Source organism: Microcaecilia unicolor, chromosome 3, assembly GCF_901765095.1.
Source record: "Microcaecilia unicolor chromosome 3, aMicUni1.1, whole genome shotgun sequence".
NCBI classification, from domain to species: Eukaryota; Metazoa; Chordata; class Amphibia; order Gymnophiona; family Siphonopidae; genus Microcaecilia; species Microcaecilia unicolor.
In genome coordinates this window covers 43,970,816-43,987,974 of record NC_044033.1, presented here as the reverse complement: position 1 = coordinate 43,987,974, position 17,159 = coordinate 43,970,816, and the positions used below count along the sequence as shown (strand labels likewise).

Genomic DNA, 17,159 nt, shown 5'->3' with positions numbered 1-17,159 from the left:
TCTCTGTTGACAACGCCCTCATCCTCCCCGTCTCTTCAGCCCGCAATCTCGGAGTCATCTTTGACTCCTCCCTCTCCTTCTCTGCCCATATCCAGCAGACTGCTAAGACCTGTCGTTTCTTCCTCTATAATATTAGCAAAATTCGCCCATTCCTCTCTGAACAGACCACCCGAACCCTCGTCCACTCGCTCATTACCTCTCGTCTTGACTATTGCTTTATTTTCTTTTTTTTTTTATTTAATTATTTAAATTTTCCAATATATCACACCTTAAAGTGAATATGCAATCGGCATTATTTAACATTAGGAAACAAAAATGATAAGTATATATCTTTACAGCCCATTTGTCCACAAGTTAAAGAAATTTGATTCCAAGATTAAGGAAATTAAAAAAAGAAAAAGAAATACAAAAATTAATAATCAATAGATGCTTCCTCTGGTTCAGACCCCAGCCTGCTAAATTAGGGAAGGTTTACTATATTCACATCAACTCTTGCATCAATAAACTCTTTCAACTGTTTTGGATCTACAAACTGAAAATGTTTACCCTCAAGCATCACATTACAAAAACAAGGAAATCGCAAAACAAAATTTGCTCCCAATGCCACCACCCTGGGACGAAGTTCCAAAAAGGCCCTTCGTCTCATCTGTGTAGGCCGTGAGAGATCTGGAAAGATACGGACCTTTGAGCCCAAAAACAGATTTTCTAAGTGTCTCAACGAAAGCCGTAGTATGGCGTTCCTATCAGGCTCCAACGCAAAAGTGGCAAGCAGAGTTAACCTCTGAGTAACTATTTCTAATGAGCTTTCTAGGAATGAGGTAAGATTCATTCCCTCCCCTATTTCGGGGGGGGTTTCCCACCACCACTCCAGTACTCCCGATGTAATAAGCCCGTGTAATGGGAGGGAGTGAGTCCTTGTCCATTCCCAGGATGTCCACCAAATATTTTTTGACCATCTCCAAAGGAGAAATTAACGGTGATTTGGGAAAATTAAGAAACCTAAGGTTAAGTCTTTTAGTCTGATTTTCAAGGTATTCAAGTCGTTTATGTAGGAAATTATTGTCTTTAACCAAAGCTGTTTCTATAGATCCCATTTCTTGAATTTTGATATCCACACGTTCCAATTTCTGGGTTTGCTGTGCAGTCACTTGTGCTTGAAGCAGGGCAGCCTCAGAAAGAACTTAAAGTAGTTTGCATAGAGGTTTGGATATTGTAAATCATGTCCCATAGTGACTCCAGCGTCACAATTGCTGGTCTAATCACTCCACTAGCCACAGGAGGAGATTGAGATAGACTATCAGCCCGAGCTAACTTGGAAACAATAGCTTGAGGCAATACCTTTGAAGCCTGTTGTAGTAATGTTTCCCGAAGTTGAGAAACTAACTCTGTTGCTGCAGTCACACCCTCAGACAGGGCCAGCTGAGCCACTTCGGCGTCTGTCTCTGTTGTCTTGACTATTGCAACCTTCTTCTCGCTGGCCTCCCGCTTAGCCATCTATCCCCCCTTCAAGCTGTCCAAAATTCCGCCGCACGTCTTATCTACCGCGTGAACCGATACTCTCATATCACCCCTCTCCTCAAGTCACTTCACTGGCTCCCTATCCGCTACCGTATACAGTTCAAGCTTCTCCTATTGACCTTCAAATGCACTCAATCTGCAGCCCCCCATTACCTCTCTACCCTCCTCTCCCCGTATGTTCCCGCCCGTAACCTCCGCTCTCAGGACAAATCACTCCTATCTGTACCCTTCTCCACCACCGCTAACTCCAGACTCCGCCCCTTCTGCCTCGCATCACCTTATGCCTGGAACAGACTTCCCGAGCCCATACGCCAAGCGCCCTCCCTGCCCATCTTCAAGTCCTTACTTAAGGCCCATCTCTTCTCCCTTGCTTTTGGCGCCTAACCACCTTCCCCATTCATGCTACCTACACTGACTACATAGTTTGTAACCTTTAGATTGTAAGCTCTCTTGAGCAGGGACTGTCCTTCCCCATGTTAAACTTGTACAGTGCTGCGTAACCCTGGCAGCGCTATAGAAATGCTAAGTAGTAGTAGTAGTAACTGGCCCAACGATAAATTCTGCCTGGGAATGGAGAGGGTCACCTTATGCTTAGCCTTCTTCTCTTGTGACATAAACGGTAAGTCAAAACTTTCTCAGCCACTCCATTGCTTTTTCACATCTATTACACAGCAGCAATGTGTGTGTTTGATAGCTCAATTAATACATTGCTGTAGTCTGTAAGAGTGAAGTTCACCTATTTTCCCAATTAGTCCACTTTTGCATAATTTTTTCCAATGAACATACAACTATATTTATGAAATGAACACCTCTTGGTTAAGGTGCTAGTAATTGGAAAAACAGGTCACAAAGAATTTTCTGTGTGAACATAGTGGTAATCCACTAGTCAGAAAGAAGTTAGATCTGTAGCAGTTATCTAGCATTTTCCAGTCATTTTTTTGTTTTAGTTGTCTTGCAACTTTCATCTATTCATTTCTAGGTTTTCCCTATGGGATTACTATTTTGTGCATAATTTCAGGAAGGCTCAGAGGGGTGAGTTAGAATGTGGTTGAGACCACTGCAGGGAAATGACAGATGGGCTATAAAGTTATGGATTCTACAACATTTTCTGCTATGAAGGATGCATGGTATTATATTCTATGGTAACACACAACTGCATATTTTGTGCATAATTTCAGGAAGGCTCAGAGGGGTGAGTTAGAATGTGGTTGAGACCACTGCAGGGAAATGACAGATGGGCTATGAAGGATGCATGGTATTATATTCTATGGTAACACACAACTGCATACTCTCCCATGATTCCCATTTTTAAGTCTCCCTCTTATTGTGGAGTCAAGAACACCGACCTTAGCTGAGGCTAGAGAGACCTGTGGATGTTCTGGGATGCTTTGTGACTTTCTGGATGAGTTGTTGCTGCATTCTTGGAGTAATCTGGCAGGCTAGCCAGTATTCCAAGTCTTTTCCATCTGGAGATCACGGATTTCACTGTAGTCCGGTGAAGTCCCAGAGCCTCAAATGGTTTTGTAACCCTTTCCAGATGGATATATTTCAACAACTTTTTTCTCATCATTTCTGGAATTTCTTTAGATGATGGCATGGCATTCTTATATAAACTTTGTGGTCAGGTTCAACATACAAGGTTTAGAATAAACAGGGCTGGCTGTAATCAAGTCTGGCTGTGTTCAATCAGCAGAATCTAATCAATTAAAATTGGTCATCTGGTTGATTAAGGGGGCAGTTACTTTTTCACATGGGTGTTATGGATATTGGATAACTTTGTTCCTTAAACTTATAGTTTAAAAACTATGCTTACTTGGAGTCTCTTGTCTAATATTACATTCTGTTTAAAGATCAAAAAAGATTAAGTGTGATATATATGCAATAGTAGAAGAAATCAGGAATGGGGAGGGGGGGGGGGGAAGAATACCTTTTTTTTTTTTTCACATCACTGTATTTGAAAATTGAACTCCTCCCTTCAGGATGCCATTCTCTACTCAGCTACTGATGGCCTTTCAAGCCCAAGTATCTGGAGAGGCATGCCTTGAAAACATATGTGCTGTTGAAGCAAGCAAGCTGCTTGCTGTGGGATAAATGCTAGGCAGAACTCATTCTGAAATTCGATCATTCTTATATGTTATGACTGAACACCTCCTCATTGGCTGGAGATGTGTGTATGCATACAATCTCCATCATCTCTGCTACCCACAGCAGTAAGATGTGAATTGCTCATGTGACTTCCGCAAGTGTGACAGTCTCCATGGCAGGCCCTAAACAGGGTGAGGTTGCTAGCACCACCCTTGGATATCCTAAGGCAATGGAGAGTTAAGTAGCTTGCCAAAGGCCAGAAGGAGCTGCTATGGTATTTGAATCTAGGCTCTCCAGTTCCCAGTCTGCTGATCCAACCATTTATATATAACATACATGTGTGTTTTTCTCTCTCTCAAAACTTTTAAACCAGATCCATAAGCAATAATAATTAAGACCTAACATCTAGCACTATTTCCCCTCCTTCCCCACCCCAATACATTGAGACTTAACAGTGAGTATAAACAGGGCTCACCAGTCCAGAAGAGTACCTTTAAAAACAAATTTTAATTTGAAACTACAGGTATGCAAACTCTTAACCAATTTTAACTTCCCTTACAACTGTCTGTATACATGAATTTTAGTTGGTCTACTGTTAAATTTGTGTACCTGCTGTTTTTTCAGGAGGATGTTTACGCTGGTGAGATCTTTTCCATAGTCATCAGACTGAATCTGGCTCTCCAGGCCATTCAACCATTTATCCAAATCTGCACAGCTCTGGGTGAAAAGTTCAGCCTTGTTAGCATCAAAGAGACGCTGAGCCTTGGTCTGTGTGGTGGATTCAAGCTCTTTCCACATTCTGTGCAGTTTTGTCATCTTCTCTTTTACTATAGCCTCGGTCTCTGGCTTTTCTGCAATCAGCAAATTCCCCTCCTGCAAAACACAGAACCAATGCATTTATACATAAACAACATTCAAAGGGTCAATGCTAACTTTTCTATGCCAATAATATGCAGTTTTCACTAACATTTTTATTTTCTTTTTCATGGCTAGATAGTTGTACTATAACATCATCCCCAGAACGTGCAAGAAAGCATGGAATTTGCTTACCTAATTTACAAGAGCAACAACAAAGAATAATTTATTCAGGCTTTTGTGTATTCACTTGACACGCATCTGCCAAATGCACAATTCTACAGGAATAATGTAACTGAAACAGACAATAAAAGTGGCTAAAATCTAGACAGCATCTTCTACTGGACTTTTGTTTCCACTGGAATTTGCTCTGTGTCATTTTCATTCACCAAGGACTTTAACAGGACAAGACTTTGCTGCACAAAGGCGACTGCAAAATTAATTTGCCTCAGGTTACGGGAAACAAAACCATCTACACTCACCCTATATGCTCAATTCCAATACAGAAATTTCATAAAAACAATATATGGGATGTTCATTCTCAAGTACAGAGAAGATCTGGTGGATCAACACCGGAGAGAACGCTCATGTAATAGTTGCTGATATACAGAAAAGTCGCAAACAGTAATTGCATTCAAGTTTATATTCTTCCGTAACAAAAACATTTTATTTATGGTGGCAGATACACCGGAGAACATTTCCTTTTCAGGCACAAAGTTACAGAAAGAATCACAGTCAAAAATCTGATTGCTATCTTTGCAGCTTACAAGCTTAAGCAACAAGATGCTGAAACATCTAATATTTACCACTGATGATGCTATACAAGTCTCCTTTCAAAGCCTTAAGCACTTGGCTTTTAGGTGGGACAAAAATAAATGAAGTACACTTCATTCCTGATTACCTTTTCTATTTTGTCGAGCCATTCTTTGTTGGATGCCAGCTCTGCCATGAATGCCTGGTGTTTCAGCCATTTGCTGTGCAAGTTTCTGGCCTCATCATAGGACATGTCCTGAGCTGTAAGCATTTTCTCATTAATCCAGAGGGACAGCTGGGAACAGAGCAAAGAATCATTATGAAAAGAAAAACCTATGTTATCATAGGATCTGTTTAATACAGCAGACCCGGGAATCTCTAACCAGAAAGGCAACAGAAAATTCTTGAAAGTGACAGTGATTGGTTACTACACAGCTAAAAAGTAAACAGCACAATGAGGATACTTTTAATAACAGGCTGTCTTAACCTGTGTGGAAGATGAGCACATAAATTAAATCGTAGACTGTGTTTAACTAGGGGTAAATTTAATAAACCATATTTTCATCTAAAACAGCATTTTATACATAGAAATAGATGTCTATAAAAATTCCATGGATATAGGGACTTATTCTATAAAGGTTATGCTCCTAAATTTATGCTCCTAAATTACGAGCGTATTATGCACATAAATTTAGCATACCATTTAAGAAGCATAACCTTTATAGAATAAGGTCCATAATGTGAAAATCCAAATACATACACCTTGTGTAAGCACAAGTTTCTCTGACCTTAATGCAGGTATCCCTGGAGGTGAGGTTTGCACATATGTTTCTTTTACATGCTTATGTATGTATTTAAATATGTGAAAGCTGTGTGTATGCCTCAGTATAGGTGTTCTTTTGTGTGGAGATCTCCTGGGGAAGAGAATACTTTTATAATGGCATTTATGTACCTATATTCCCTTTTTAAAATAGATATGTATCAATGCATTCACTAAAGGTAACTATTTACAGCTTATCTGAGAGTGATTTCTCAAAGCAGAAAAAGGAGGTAACAGAGGCCGATGCTCAAAGCTGCATGCTGAAGCCACGCACAGATGGGCCCACAATGCAGCAGTAATGCCAAAAACTAGTTCAGCAATGCTTGAAGCAAATTATATTTAAATTTTATGCGGTTAAATCTTACTATTAAACAGGAAGTGGAGGAAGAAACATGCCCGACACATGCACATAAAGGTTTTGCAGTAAGAGTGGCTCTTGTACACAAGCCCAGACACACATCAGCGCTTTTTCTTCAGTGTCTAAACATGAGCCTCACAAATATTGCTAGCACATGGAATTTTTGCAAGGCTCGTATTTAGGCGTGTAAGAATGTGTGTGGATTTGAGCTTTAACTTTTGGTTTTGCTCTCATACGTGTGCATGATAGTTCCTTCCCATCTGTCTTTAAAACATGAAGGAACATCCCTCCACTTATTAAAGAAAACAAAACTGGCAGTTCAATGTGAAAAATTGACAAATACTCCTCTCATCAAAACCTTCTACGCTGCCCCTGACCTGGTGAAAACGTTTTGGCATTATAGGCCATCATTTCAGTCTGTGCATTGCAAAGAAGTAATTATTGACCTCATTACCACACATTTCAATACAATTTTTGGCTATCTTTACTGTGCACGTTAACACTGGCACTTGAGCACTCTGAGCATCTGGCGCACAATATGTGTGCGCAAACCTAGTATTAACTGAACGTTAACACTGGTCGCAGCTTTAAGCAGTGGACCCTTAGTGTAATTCTCAAGAGAGCAAGCTATAGGCCAGCGTTCTTCAATGCAAGACCCGGGGGCCAAAAGTGGTCCCTACCTTTCGTTCTGTCCCCCCCCCCCCCCAAACACTCTGCCTTCTCTACTCAAGCTCATGACTGAAAAGGGGGAAGTGGGTGGGTGGAAGAGCTGTATGTTGAAGGACAAGGCATTTCTCAATAGATGAGCACATTTGGAAACGCCCACTTCCTTGAGGATACCACCAATGAAAAGTTTGAAGGTGAGTTGGTGGGAAGGATGTAATTGATGCACCACCTTCGACTCATTTGAATCCTAAGTGTCCCCAACTTAAAAATTAGTGAAGACCACTGATATATGTTATTTGTTAAATCTAGGTTTAACAATCTAGGCAAAAATATCAGACAGCACACTGCTGCTACTACTACTACTAATTTCTTTAGCACTACTAGACATGGAAATCACACCACCAATTAGATCATGTACAGTAATCTAATCTAATTCCATTACAGCTGTATTTATGCAGTTCTTCTAGAAATATGTGATTTGAATGTGCAAATATCAGCATTTATATGTGCATCTTGCATAGAAATACAAAACCCAATTTTAGAAAACTGGAATTGACATATACAAATTGCAAGTATGTGCATATAGCAAGGGGGCATGGTCAGAGTGTTTTGGACAGGACAACATACAAGCATTTCCCATTTCAGAAGAGACATACATGTCTATAACACTTGAGATCAACATTGGGATTTACATCTGCTCCCAGGGATGTATAGGTTTTATAAAGGTGCTCATTTTGGACAGTACTCTATAGAGGGATTAAAAGGTTTTCCCCTTGATCCCTCAGTGCACCCTCCCCCCACTGATATTGTTATATGATAGCAGGCTCTGTAATCAATTGGAAAATCAGATATGTAGGTTTCTAAGATGGCTGAGATAGGTATTGGCACTTGCCACATCTAAGTGTCAGCACTTGTATTTTGGTATTTCAGAACAAACTGTGTATGCTGCCAAATTGCATTTGTTGATATTATAGATGTTGACAATTGCAAAATGGTTGCGGCTACCACATACATGTCCATTCCTGAATGTATTTTAGAAAAATCTCTTTGCGGGCAGGTTCTTTTCTAAAATATTAGTGGGGGGAGGTGGAGCCTCAGATTTTTAATTTGGGGAATAAGTTGTATTCTGGTCTATCAGCTATAGTAATTAATAAATCCTTGAAAATTTACAAGAGGCTGTGTTTTTATCTAGAACAGAGGTGGAAAAACTACAGCCTGCTCTAGTCAGATGTGCCCCAACCCTGCTCCTTACTGCACTGCCAGCTTGGATCTAATGTGGCCCTTGGGCACAAACGGCTCCCTGCCCCAGCTTAGGAACATAGATGATAGCAAATAAGGATCACATAGGTCCAACCAATCTGTTCATTTGTGCTGAGACAGGCTTTAATAAACCTGCATTTTCTCTTCTCCCTACCCTAGACACTGTGGTCCCTTTGTGTATGTTCCATGCATATCTGAATTCAATCTCCACTAGAAGTCTTTTGCAGATGCCTACCCACTTCCCTCTCAGTGAGAAAGATTTCTTGCATATGATTAGAAGTTTGCCTCCCTTCAGCTAAATGAAAATCTCTTGTTCTTGAACTTTTCATCCTATGAATAATGCTACCTGCTATTATCTTACTAGATTCCCCCCCCCCCCCTGTTTTTTTTCCCTTAGAATACTTTTCCTCTACTTTTTTTTTTTGGACACATTTGATTTCAACTGAATCCCCATAGCACACCAAACCATATTTGGCCTGATGTTCTCCCCTCCCCCCCCCCCCCAACCCGGAGGGAAACAAGCACTTTTTACTTTTCAGCGCATAAACATGGGCTGCGGATCTTGTGAAAGTACAGGACCCCATGTGTTCAAGACAGCAGACTGAAGCTGCAAGTGGTAGTACATAGGTGAGAAGTGCTTCTCTCTTACCAGTGGGAGGAAACACTGCATCTCGACAGAGGACAATGCACAGAATAATTAACTGGACACATATGAAAATATACAGCCCTTATATAACAGTTATAACCATAATACAGCTACTTACCTGTAGCAGGTGTTCTCAGAGGACAGCAAGCATACACTCTCACATGTGGGTGATGTCATCCACTGAGCCCAATGCAGACATTGTCAAGTGCACTGACACTTTAAATCTTTGAGACAGCCCGTCACCCTACACATGAGGGTGCCTCCCTACCCGATGATTGAGAGTAGGTCCAGCAATACAGTATTAAAGCTAAGAAGACAAACAAAAAGGAATCCTGTTTAGAAGGAATGGATCTACGGAATCTTAGCGGAGATTAGGTGGCGACACCGGTAACTGGGAAGCAAAACCGGTGCTGAGCAGACTTCTACGGTCTACACCCTGATTGCGACTGAATAGATATGGATGGGCTGGAGTGTAAATTTTAAGGGGTTTCGACTTTAGCTTCAGAACTTAGTACAAGAACAGTGCTGGGCAGACTTCTACGGTCTGTGCCCTGAGAATGGCAAGGACAAATCAAACTCGTGCATAAAGTATCACATACCATGTAAAAATGAGTTTATCTTACTGGGAAGACTGGATGAACCGTACAGGTCTTTATCTGTCATCATTTACTATGTTAACTCCAAGGGGAGGCAGAAGGGATATGAGAATATATGTCTGTTGTACTCTGAGAACACCTGCTACAGTAAGTTAGCTTACTCCGAGGACAAGCAGGCATAATATTCTCACATATGGCTACCAAGCTCATGACATAAATGAACTTTTGGCAAGTAAGTAGATAGTGAGCCTGGAGGAACAAAAGGGCTGGAGGGTGGAGTTGACTTAAAGTAGTAAAAAGATTCTGCAGGAATGCTTGTCCAAACTGGCTATCCTGCCTAGAATGCTGCTCCACACAGTAGTGAGTAGTGAAGGTGTGGTTAGAAAACCATGTAGCTTACAAATTTCTTCAATGGAGGCAGAGAGGAAATGGGCTACTGAAGCCACTGTAGCTCTTACCACTGTGAGCGGTGACAAGGCCATGAAGGGTCAATCCAAGCCTGAGTATATGTGTAGGAAATACAGGGGTTCATTTTTTTCAAAGTCCTTAGACACACAAACTACCAAAGTAACCTGTGGGACTTCATGTGTCTAAATGCTTTGAAAAAGAGCCCCACACAGTCAAAGGACAGAAAAGGCTTGGAGGACCTCCTATGAGGTTTTGTACACTCTAGATAATATGCTAGAACATGCTTGCAGTTTAAGACATGCAAATGCTGCTTCTCCAGGATGAATGTGGCATAGGGAAGAAGACTGGAAGTACAATGGACTGATTGAAGTGGGTCTAATACCACCTTAGGGAGGACTTTGAGGTGGGTTTGGAAGACAACCCTGTTGTGGTAGAACCTTGAAGTTATTGCAAGGTTTGCAGGGTGATAAAGACTGCTCGCTACTCCAGGAGGTTGGTATGATGCAGTTTCTCCCATGGGGACCAAGAATCCTGTATGTGGAGACCGTTAAGGTGAGTACTCCAACCTACCATGGAGGCATCCATGAGGAGAACTTTGTGATTCAGATGGGATTGAAACAGAATACCCCAGGTTAGATTTTGGGACACCATCCACCACTGTATAGAGTGGCATAGCTGTGGAGTAACTTGAATACAGGCCGAGAATAATCCTGTGGCTTTGGACCACTGAGAGGAGAGCATTCACTAAGGAATTTGGAAATTTAAGTTGAGCCAATGGTGTTACATGGACTGCTGAAGCCATGTGACTGAGTAGGTGGAACATCTGACGAGCAGATACTTGGATGGATTTGAACACCTGAATGGAGAGATTCAGTATGTTTGTTCTCAGTAGAGGAAGGAAAGCCCCTATGAACTCTAAAGTATGAACTGGATGAAGATGTAATTTGGGGTAATTGATCACAAATCTGAGAAGTTCTAGGAGCTTTATGGCAGATAGTATGGAGGTGTGTGCTGACTTCCGGGAGGCTGCCTTGATTAACCAGTTATCCAGGTAGGGGAATTCCTCAGATATATACTCAATCAATAAATTTACCTTCAGTCTCCAATATAGGGCACACCCTAAGCAAACAAAGTTCTGCCAGAGGTTCAGATAATTAGCACATAAGCACCAGCACGCTGGGAAAAGACCAAAGGTCCATCAAGCCCAGCATTCTGTCTCCGACAGTGGCCAATCCAGGCCCCAAGAACCTGGCAAAAAACCCAAAATGTAATAACGATCAATGGACTTTTCCTTCAGAAATCTGTCCAGACCCCCTTTAAACTCAGCAAGGCCAGCTGCCGTCACTACCTTCTCTGGCAATGAGTTCCAGAGTCTAACTACGCGCTGAGTAAAGAAAAACTTTCTCCGATTTGTTTTAAACCTACCACATTCTAATTTCATCTTGTCCCCCCTTGTTCTATTATTGTTAGAAAGCGTAAACAAATGCTTCACATCTGTCCGCTCTATCCCGCTCATTATTTTGTAAACCTCTATCATATCACCCCTCAGCTATCATCTCTCCAGGCTAAAGAGTCCTAGCCGTCTCAACCTCTCCTCATAGGGTAGTCGTCCCATCCCTTTTATCATTTTTGTCGCCCTTCTCTGCACCTTCTCCAATTCCTTTATATCTTTTTTGAGATGAGGCGACCAGAACTGAACACAATACTCCAGGTGTGGTTGCACCATGGAGCGATATAACAACATTGTAACATCCTCATGCTTGTTTTCCAACCCTTTTCTAATAATACTTAACATTCTGTTCACCGCAGCACATTGAGCTGAAGATTTCAACGTCCTATCCACGACTCCCAGAGCCCTTTCTTGGTCCATAACTCCTAATGCGGAACCTTGCATAACATAGCTGTAATTCGGGTTCCTCCTTTCCACATGCATCACTTTGCACTTGTCAACGTTGAACTTCATCTGCCATTTGGACGCCCAATCCCCCAGTCTCACAAGGTCTTCTTGTAGTTTTTCACACTCCTCCCGCGACGAGACGACCCTGGATAACTTTGAGTCATCTGCGAATTTAATTACCTCACTAGTTACTCCCATCTCAAGGTCATTTATAAATATGTTAAAAAGCAGCGGTCCCAGTACAGACCCTTGAGGGACCCCACTAACTACCCTTCTCCATCGAGAATAATGGCCATTCAACCCTACTCTCTGCTTCTTATCCTTTAACCAGCTCTTAATCCATAATAATACACTGCCTCCGATCCCAGTTTCCTTTGGAGTCTTTCATGCGACACTCTACCCAATGAAATACTTTCTGCATTTAAGGCAACAGAGATGGCTGCTATCTTTTGTACCTTCAGAATTTAAAGCAAATTAATTGCCCTTCTCATATTCCCGACATATGCTTTATTCATAACAAATTCTGTATATTATCTTGGCTAACCTAGCTTCAATTTGTCTTGCCAATGTCTTTATAAAGATCTTATCATCATAATTGAGGCCAAAATATTAGCATTTGTATCCCACATTTTCCCACCATATGAGAAAGATATATGATGTATGGGAGGAGAAAGACCTCTAAGGTGTGATTAAATACCTTAGTCAATATTGTAGAAATCCCCTCCCTCAAAAGCTGATAATATTCCACAGGGAAGCTGTTCTCGCCTGTGGCAAATTCTTAACAACTATTTCCATCCCTATCGGGCAATTTATATAATCCTTAACTACCTCCTTCTCCACATTAGGAAGATTAATAAACTACAATACTCAGGTGATCCCCTGATGCTATAATGCTCCTGATACAATTTCCTAAATACCAAGCATATTTCCTCATTAGAATGTAACTTCATACCCTCCTTTGTAAGGAGCCTGTTACTATTCTACAACTTTCGTGTTTTCTCAGCTGCCAGGCCAGCAGCTTCTCCACCTATTACTGTACTCCATATAATTGCACTTCCTAAGTTAAAGCATTAAGGCTGTTCTCCACAGATTCAATTTTAGCTCAAACCAGTAACCATCTCATTTTGGAAGAGCAATGTGGTCAAATGGCATACAACTGAGGGTACTGAAGGAATTTAGGGAAGTTCTAGTGGCTTCACTGGCTGACCTTTCCAATGCTTCTCCAAAGTCAGGAGTGGACCTAGAGGGCTGAAGAGCAGATGTGGTTCCTCTCCACAAAAGCGGAAGTAAGGAAGAGGTTGGGAACTACAGGCCGGCAACTGACTTCTGTGGTAAGTAAATTAATGGAAACGCTTTTAAAACAGAGAATAGTAAAGTTTTTGGAATCCAATGGATTACAGGACCCAAGGTAACATGGTTCCACTAGAGGCAGCTCTGTGCCAGATGAATCAGATTATTTTCTTGGACTGTGACTAGAAAGTTAGATCGAGGGGGAATGCTAGATTTTATCAAAGCCTTTAACATGGTTTAGCATAAACAACTAATAAATAAACTGAGTGCCCTCTGTATGTGCCCCTAAACTGACCAACTGGACTAGGAACAGGTTGCATGGAAGGTGACAGAGGGTAGAGGGAGTTCATTCTGAGGAAAATGATGTTACCAATGGTGTGACGCAAGGTTCAGTTCTTGGGCCGGTTCTCTTTAACATTTGTGTAAGTGATATTACACATCCCAGCTGAACCAACCTAATCATCCCTAAATTAAAAAAAAAAAAAAAAATCAGACAAAAGATTCCAAATTAGTACTGTCAAGTACTTAGCATGATGTAAATAGGAGCAACAAACACAGTTTGAAATGTCTATATGCGAATGCCAGGAGCCTAAGAAATAAGATGGGAGAGTTAGAATATATTGCACTAAATGAAAAATTAGATATAATAGGCATCTCTGAGACCTGGTGGAAGGAGGATAACCAGTGGGACACTGTCATACTGGGGTACAAATTATATCATAGTGATAGGGTGGATCGAATTGGTGGAGGGGTAGCATTATATATTAACGAGAGCCTTGAATCAAATAGATTGAAAATTCTGCAGGAAACAAAACACTTCTCGGAATCACTGGGGATTGAAATTCCATGTGTAAAGGGGAAAAGGATAATGATACGAGTGTACTACCGTCTGCCTGGCCAGGATGAACAGACAGACACAGAAATGTTAAAGGAAATTAGGGACGCAAACAAACTGGGCAACATAATAATAATAGGTGATTTCAATTACCCTGATATTGACTAGGTAAATGTAACATCAGGACACGCTAGGGAGGTAAAATTCGTTGATGAAATCAAGGACAGCTTTATGGAGCAGCTGGTACAGGAACCGATGAGAGTAGGAAAAATTCTAGACGTAGTCCTTAGTGGAGCGCATGATCTGGTGCGGGAGGTAATGGGGCCGCTTGATAACAGTGATCATAATATGATTTACATCAGGCGTGGATGCTGTTCAAAAACACCATCCTGGAAGCCCAGGCCAAATATATTCCATGTATTAAAAAAGGAGGATGGAAGACCAAACGACAGCTGGCGTGGTTAAATAGTGAGGTGAAGAAAGCTATTAGAGCTAAAAGAAAATCCTTCAGAAAATGGAAGAAGGAACCGACTGAAAATAAATTTCAAGTCAAATGCAAAGCCCTGATAAGGAAAGCTAAAAGGGACTTCGAAAAACACATAGTAAAATATTTTTTTTTTTTAGGTATATTAAAAGCAGGAAGCTGGCAAAAGAATCAGTTGGACCACTAGATGACCGAGGAATAAAAGGGGCGAGCAGGGAAGACAAAGCCGTAGCGGAGAGATTAAATGAATTCTTTGCTTCGGTCTTCACCGGAGGAAGATTTGGGTGGGATTCCGGTGCCAGAAATGGTATTCGAAGCTGACGACTCGGAGAAACTTAATGAATTCTCTGTAAACCTGGAGGATGTAATGGGGCAGTTCTACAAACTGAAGAGTAGCAAATCTCCTGGACTGGATGGTATTCATCCCAGAGTACTGATAGAACAGAAAAATGAGCTTGCAGAGCTATTGTTAGAAATATGTAATTTATCCTTAAAATCGAGCATGGTACCGGAAGATTGGAGGGTGGCCAATGTAACGCCGATTTCTTAAAAGGTTCCAGAGGAGATCCGAGAAATTATAGACCGGTGAGTCTGACGTCGGTGCCAGGCAAAATGGTAGAGACTATTATTAAGAACAAAATTACAGAGCATATTCAAAAGCATGGATTAATGAGACAAAGTCAACATGGATTTAGTGAAGAGAAATCTTGCCTCACCAATCTACTACATTTCTTTGAAGGGGTGAACAAACATGTGGATAAAGGTGAGCCGGTTGATATTGTGTATCTGGATTTTCAGAAGGCGTTTGACAAAGTACCTCATGAAAGACTCCAGAGGAAATTGGAGAGTCATGGGATAGGAGGTAGTGTTCTATTGTGGATTAAAAGCTGGTTAAAAGATAGAAAACAGAGAGTAGGGTTAAATGGTCAGCATTCTCAATGGAGAAGGGTAGTTAGTGGGGTTCCCCAGGGCTCTGTGCTGGGACTGCTGCTTTTTAACATATTTATAAATGACCTAGAGATGGGAGTAACTAGTGAAGTAATTTAAATTTGCTGATGACACAAAGTGATTCAAAGTCGTTAAATCGCAGGAGGATTGTGAAAAATTACAAGAGGACCTTACGAGACTGGGCAAAGTGTTCTGGGATGGTACCAGATAAATCCAAGTGATGATATTCAGCTGCTAAACTTTCAAAATAGACAGTCAGATGATATTTAATGTGAGCAAGTGCAAAGTGATGCATGTGGGAAAGAGGAACCAGAATTATAACTACGTCATGTAAGGCTCCACGTTAGGAGTCACGGACCAAGAAAGGGATCTAGGTGTCATCGTTGATGATACGTTGAAACCTTCTGCTCAGTGTGCTGCTGCGGCTAAGCAAGCAAATAGAATGTTAGGTATTATTAGGAAAGGAATGGAAAACAAAAATGAGGATGTTATAATGCCTTTATATCACTCCATGGTGCGACCGCACCTCGAATATTATGTTCAATTCTGGTCGCCGCATCTCAAAAAAGATATAGTGCAATTACATAACTTTCACCGCACAGAAGTGGAATGCTAAAGAGATTCTGATGACAAATACCTCCTGGCAATCCTGAAGAAACTTCTGAAGATCCCGGTTGTCTTTCAGTCGCATCAGAAGTTCGCTGGCTGTCTCTCGATTCTTTTTATGTCTATTTAATTAAAACACAAAGCATTTTCATTATTAAGAGGTGGCAAGTTATAGCTTTGGATTTTATTTTTAAAATTATTTCTGGTTCATCATGGGAAGGCTTATTACAAATAAACATTATCTCAGATTCATTTTCCTGTTAAAGTCCCAGACACAGTAGTAGAAACATTACAGAGAACCAGACTGGAACACCTCATCAGGCTGTACACGTGCACACTTACAATTTCACTCCATGTAGTTTTATGATTTTTTTCATTCAGTGGCTTCCTCCTGCTTTTAGGTTTCTAACTCAAGAGGAACTCACCTCTACTGATGCTATGGAATTGAGAATCTTCATTATAGTTACCCAGGGTTCCACAACTACCAATTTATTTAGTCCAATCATTCCAATGACAATTCTTGAGACATGGACTATAGCTTTCCCTTCAGCCCAATAACCATGCACTTTATGTCTGGCCATTGGGTACTGCCTCTGTCACTCTGTTTTCTTTCATCTGCATGTGTCTACCCCCTTCTCTTCACCTCTATTTTTTCCACTTTTTCCCGGCAACTAACCTTCATCCGCTCTGCCTGCATGTTTATGATCATTTGATAAACCACCTAAGTAGTGGACTTTCTAGGTGGTTTACAATAGATTAAAATAAAATGATAAAAGAACATAGAAAAGTGCAAAGCTGATAGGAAAGGAAACTTAGTATAACAGAAACAGAACCAGCCATGACTGCCTACCCAGCCCACTTCAGGAGATGAATGTGGGACAAAAAGAGAAAAGACTAAAATAATTAACCAGGGCCAAACACATCCTGAAATAAATATGTACCTATAATTAGCTCCTGAGAGATCACCTACGTGCAGTGAAAAGCCTGTGCACAAGTGGTTTGATGGGGATAAGCAACACACCAGCTGGCTTAATTTGAAGTGGTTATGAGAACCTACATTGAAGTAGCTTCCTAAACCCCAGGGAACATAGCCAATCGTCTTTCTGAATCATTGGTAAAAGGGTGCCCAAGGAA

The 17,159-nt window shown here is 41.1% G+C and overlaps 1 protein-coding gene across 2 annotated transcripts in view; it reads right to left on the bottom strand.

The window, feature by feature from the left end:
• Positions 1 to 17,159, bottom strand: part of SPTBN1 (spectrin beta, non-erythrocytic 1) — a 547,674-nt gene that overhangs the window by 98,459 nt on the left and 432,056 nt on the right. For both annotated transcript variants that reach the window (XM_030195847.1, XM_030195848.1), the window contains 3 exons: positions 16,057 to 16,147; positions 5,360 to 5,506; positions 4,213 to 4,476 (listed from right to left, as the gene is read on the bottom strand). In XM_030195847.1, coding sequence (XP_030051707.1) covers positions 4,213 to 4,476; positions 5,360 to 5,506; positions 16,057 to 16,147 — 502 coding nt within the window. The remainder of the gene's footprint in view (positions 1 to 4,212; positions 4,477 to 5,359; positions 5,507 to 16,056; positions 16,148 to 17,159) is intronic.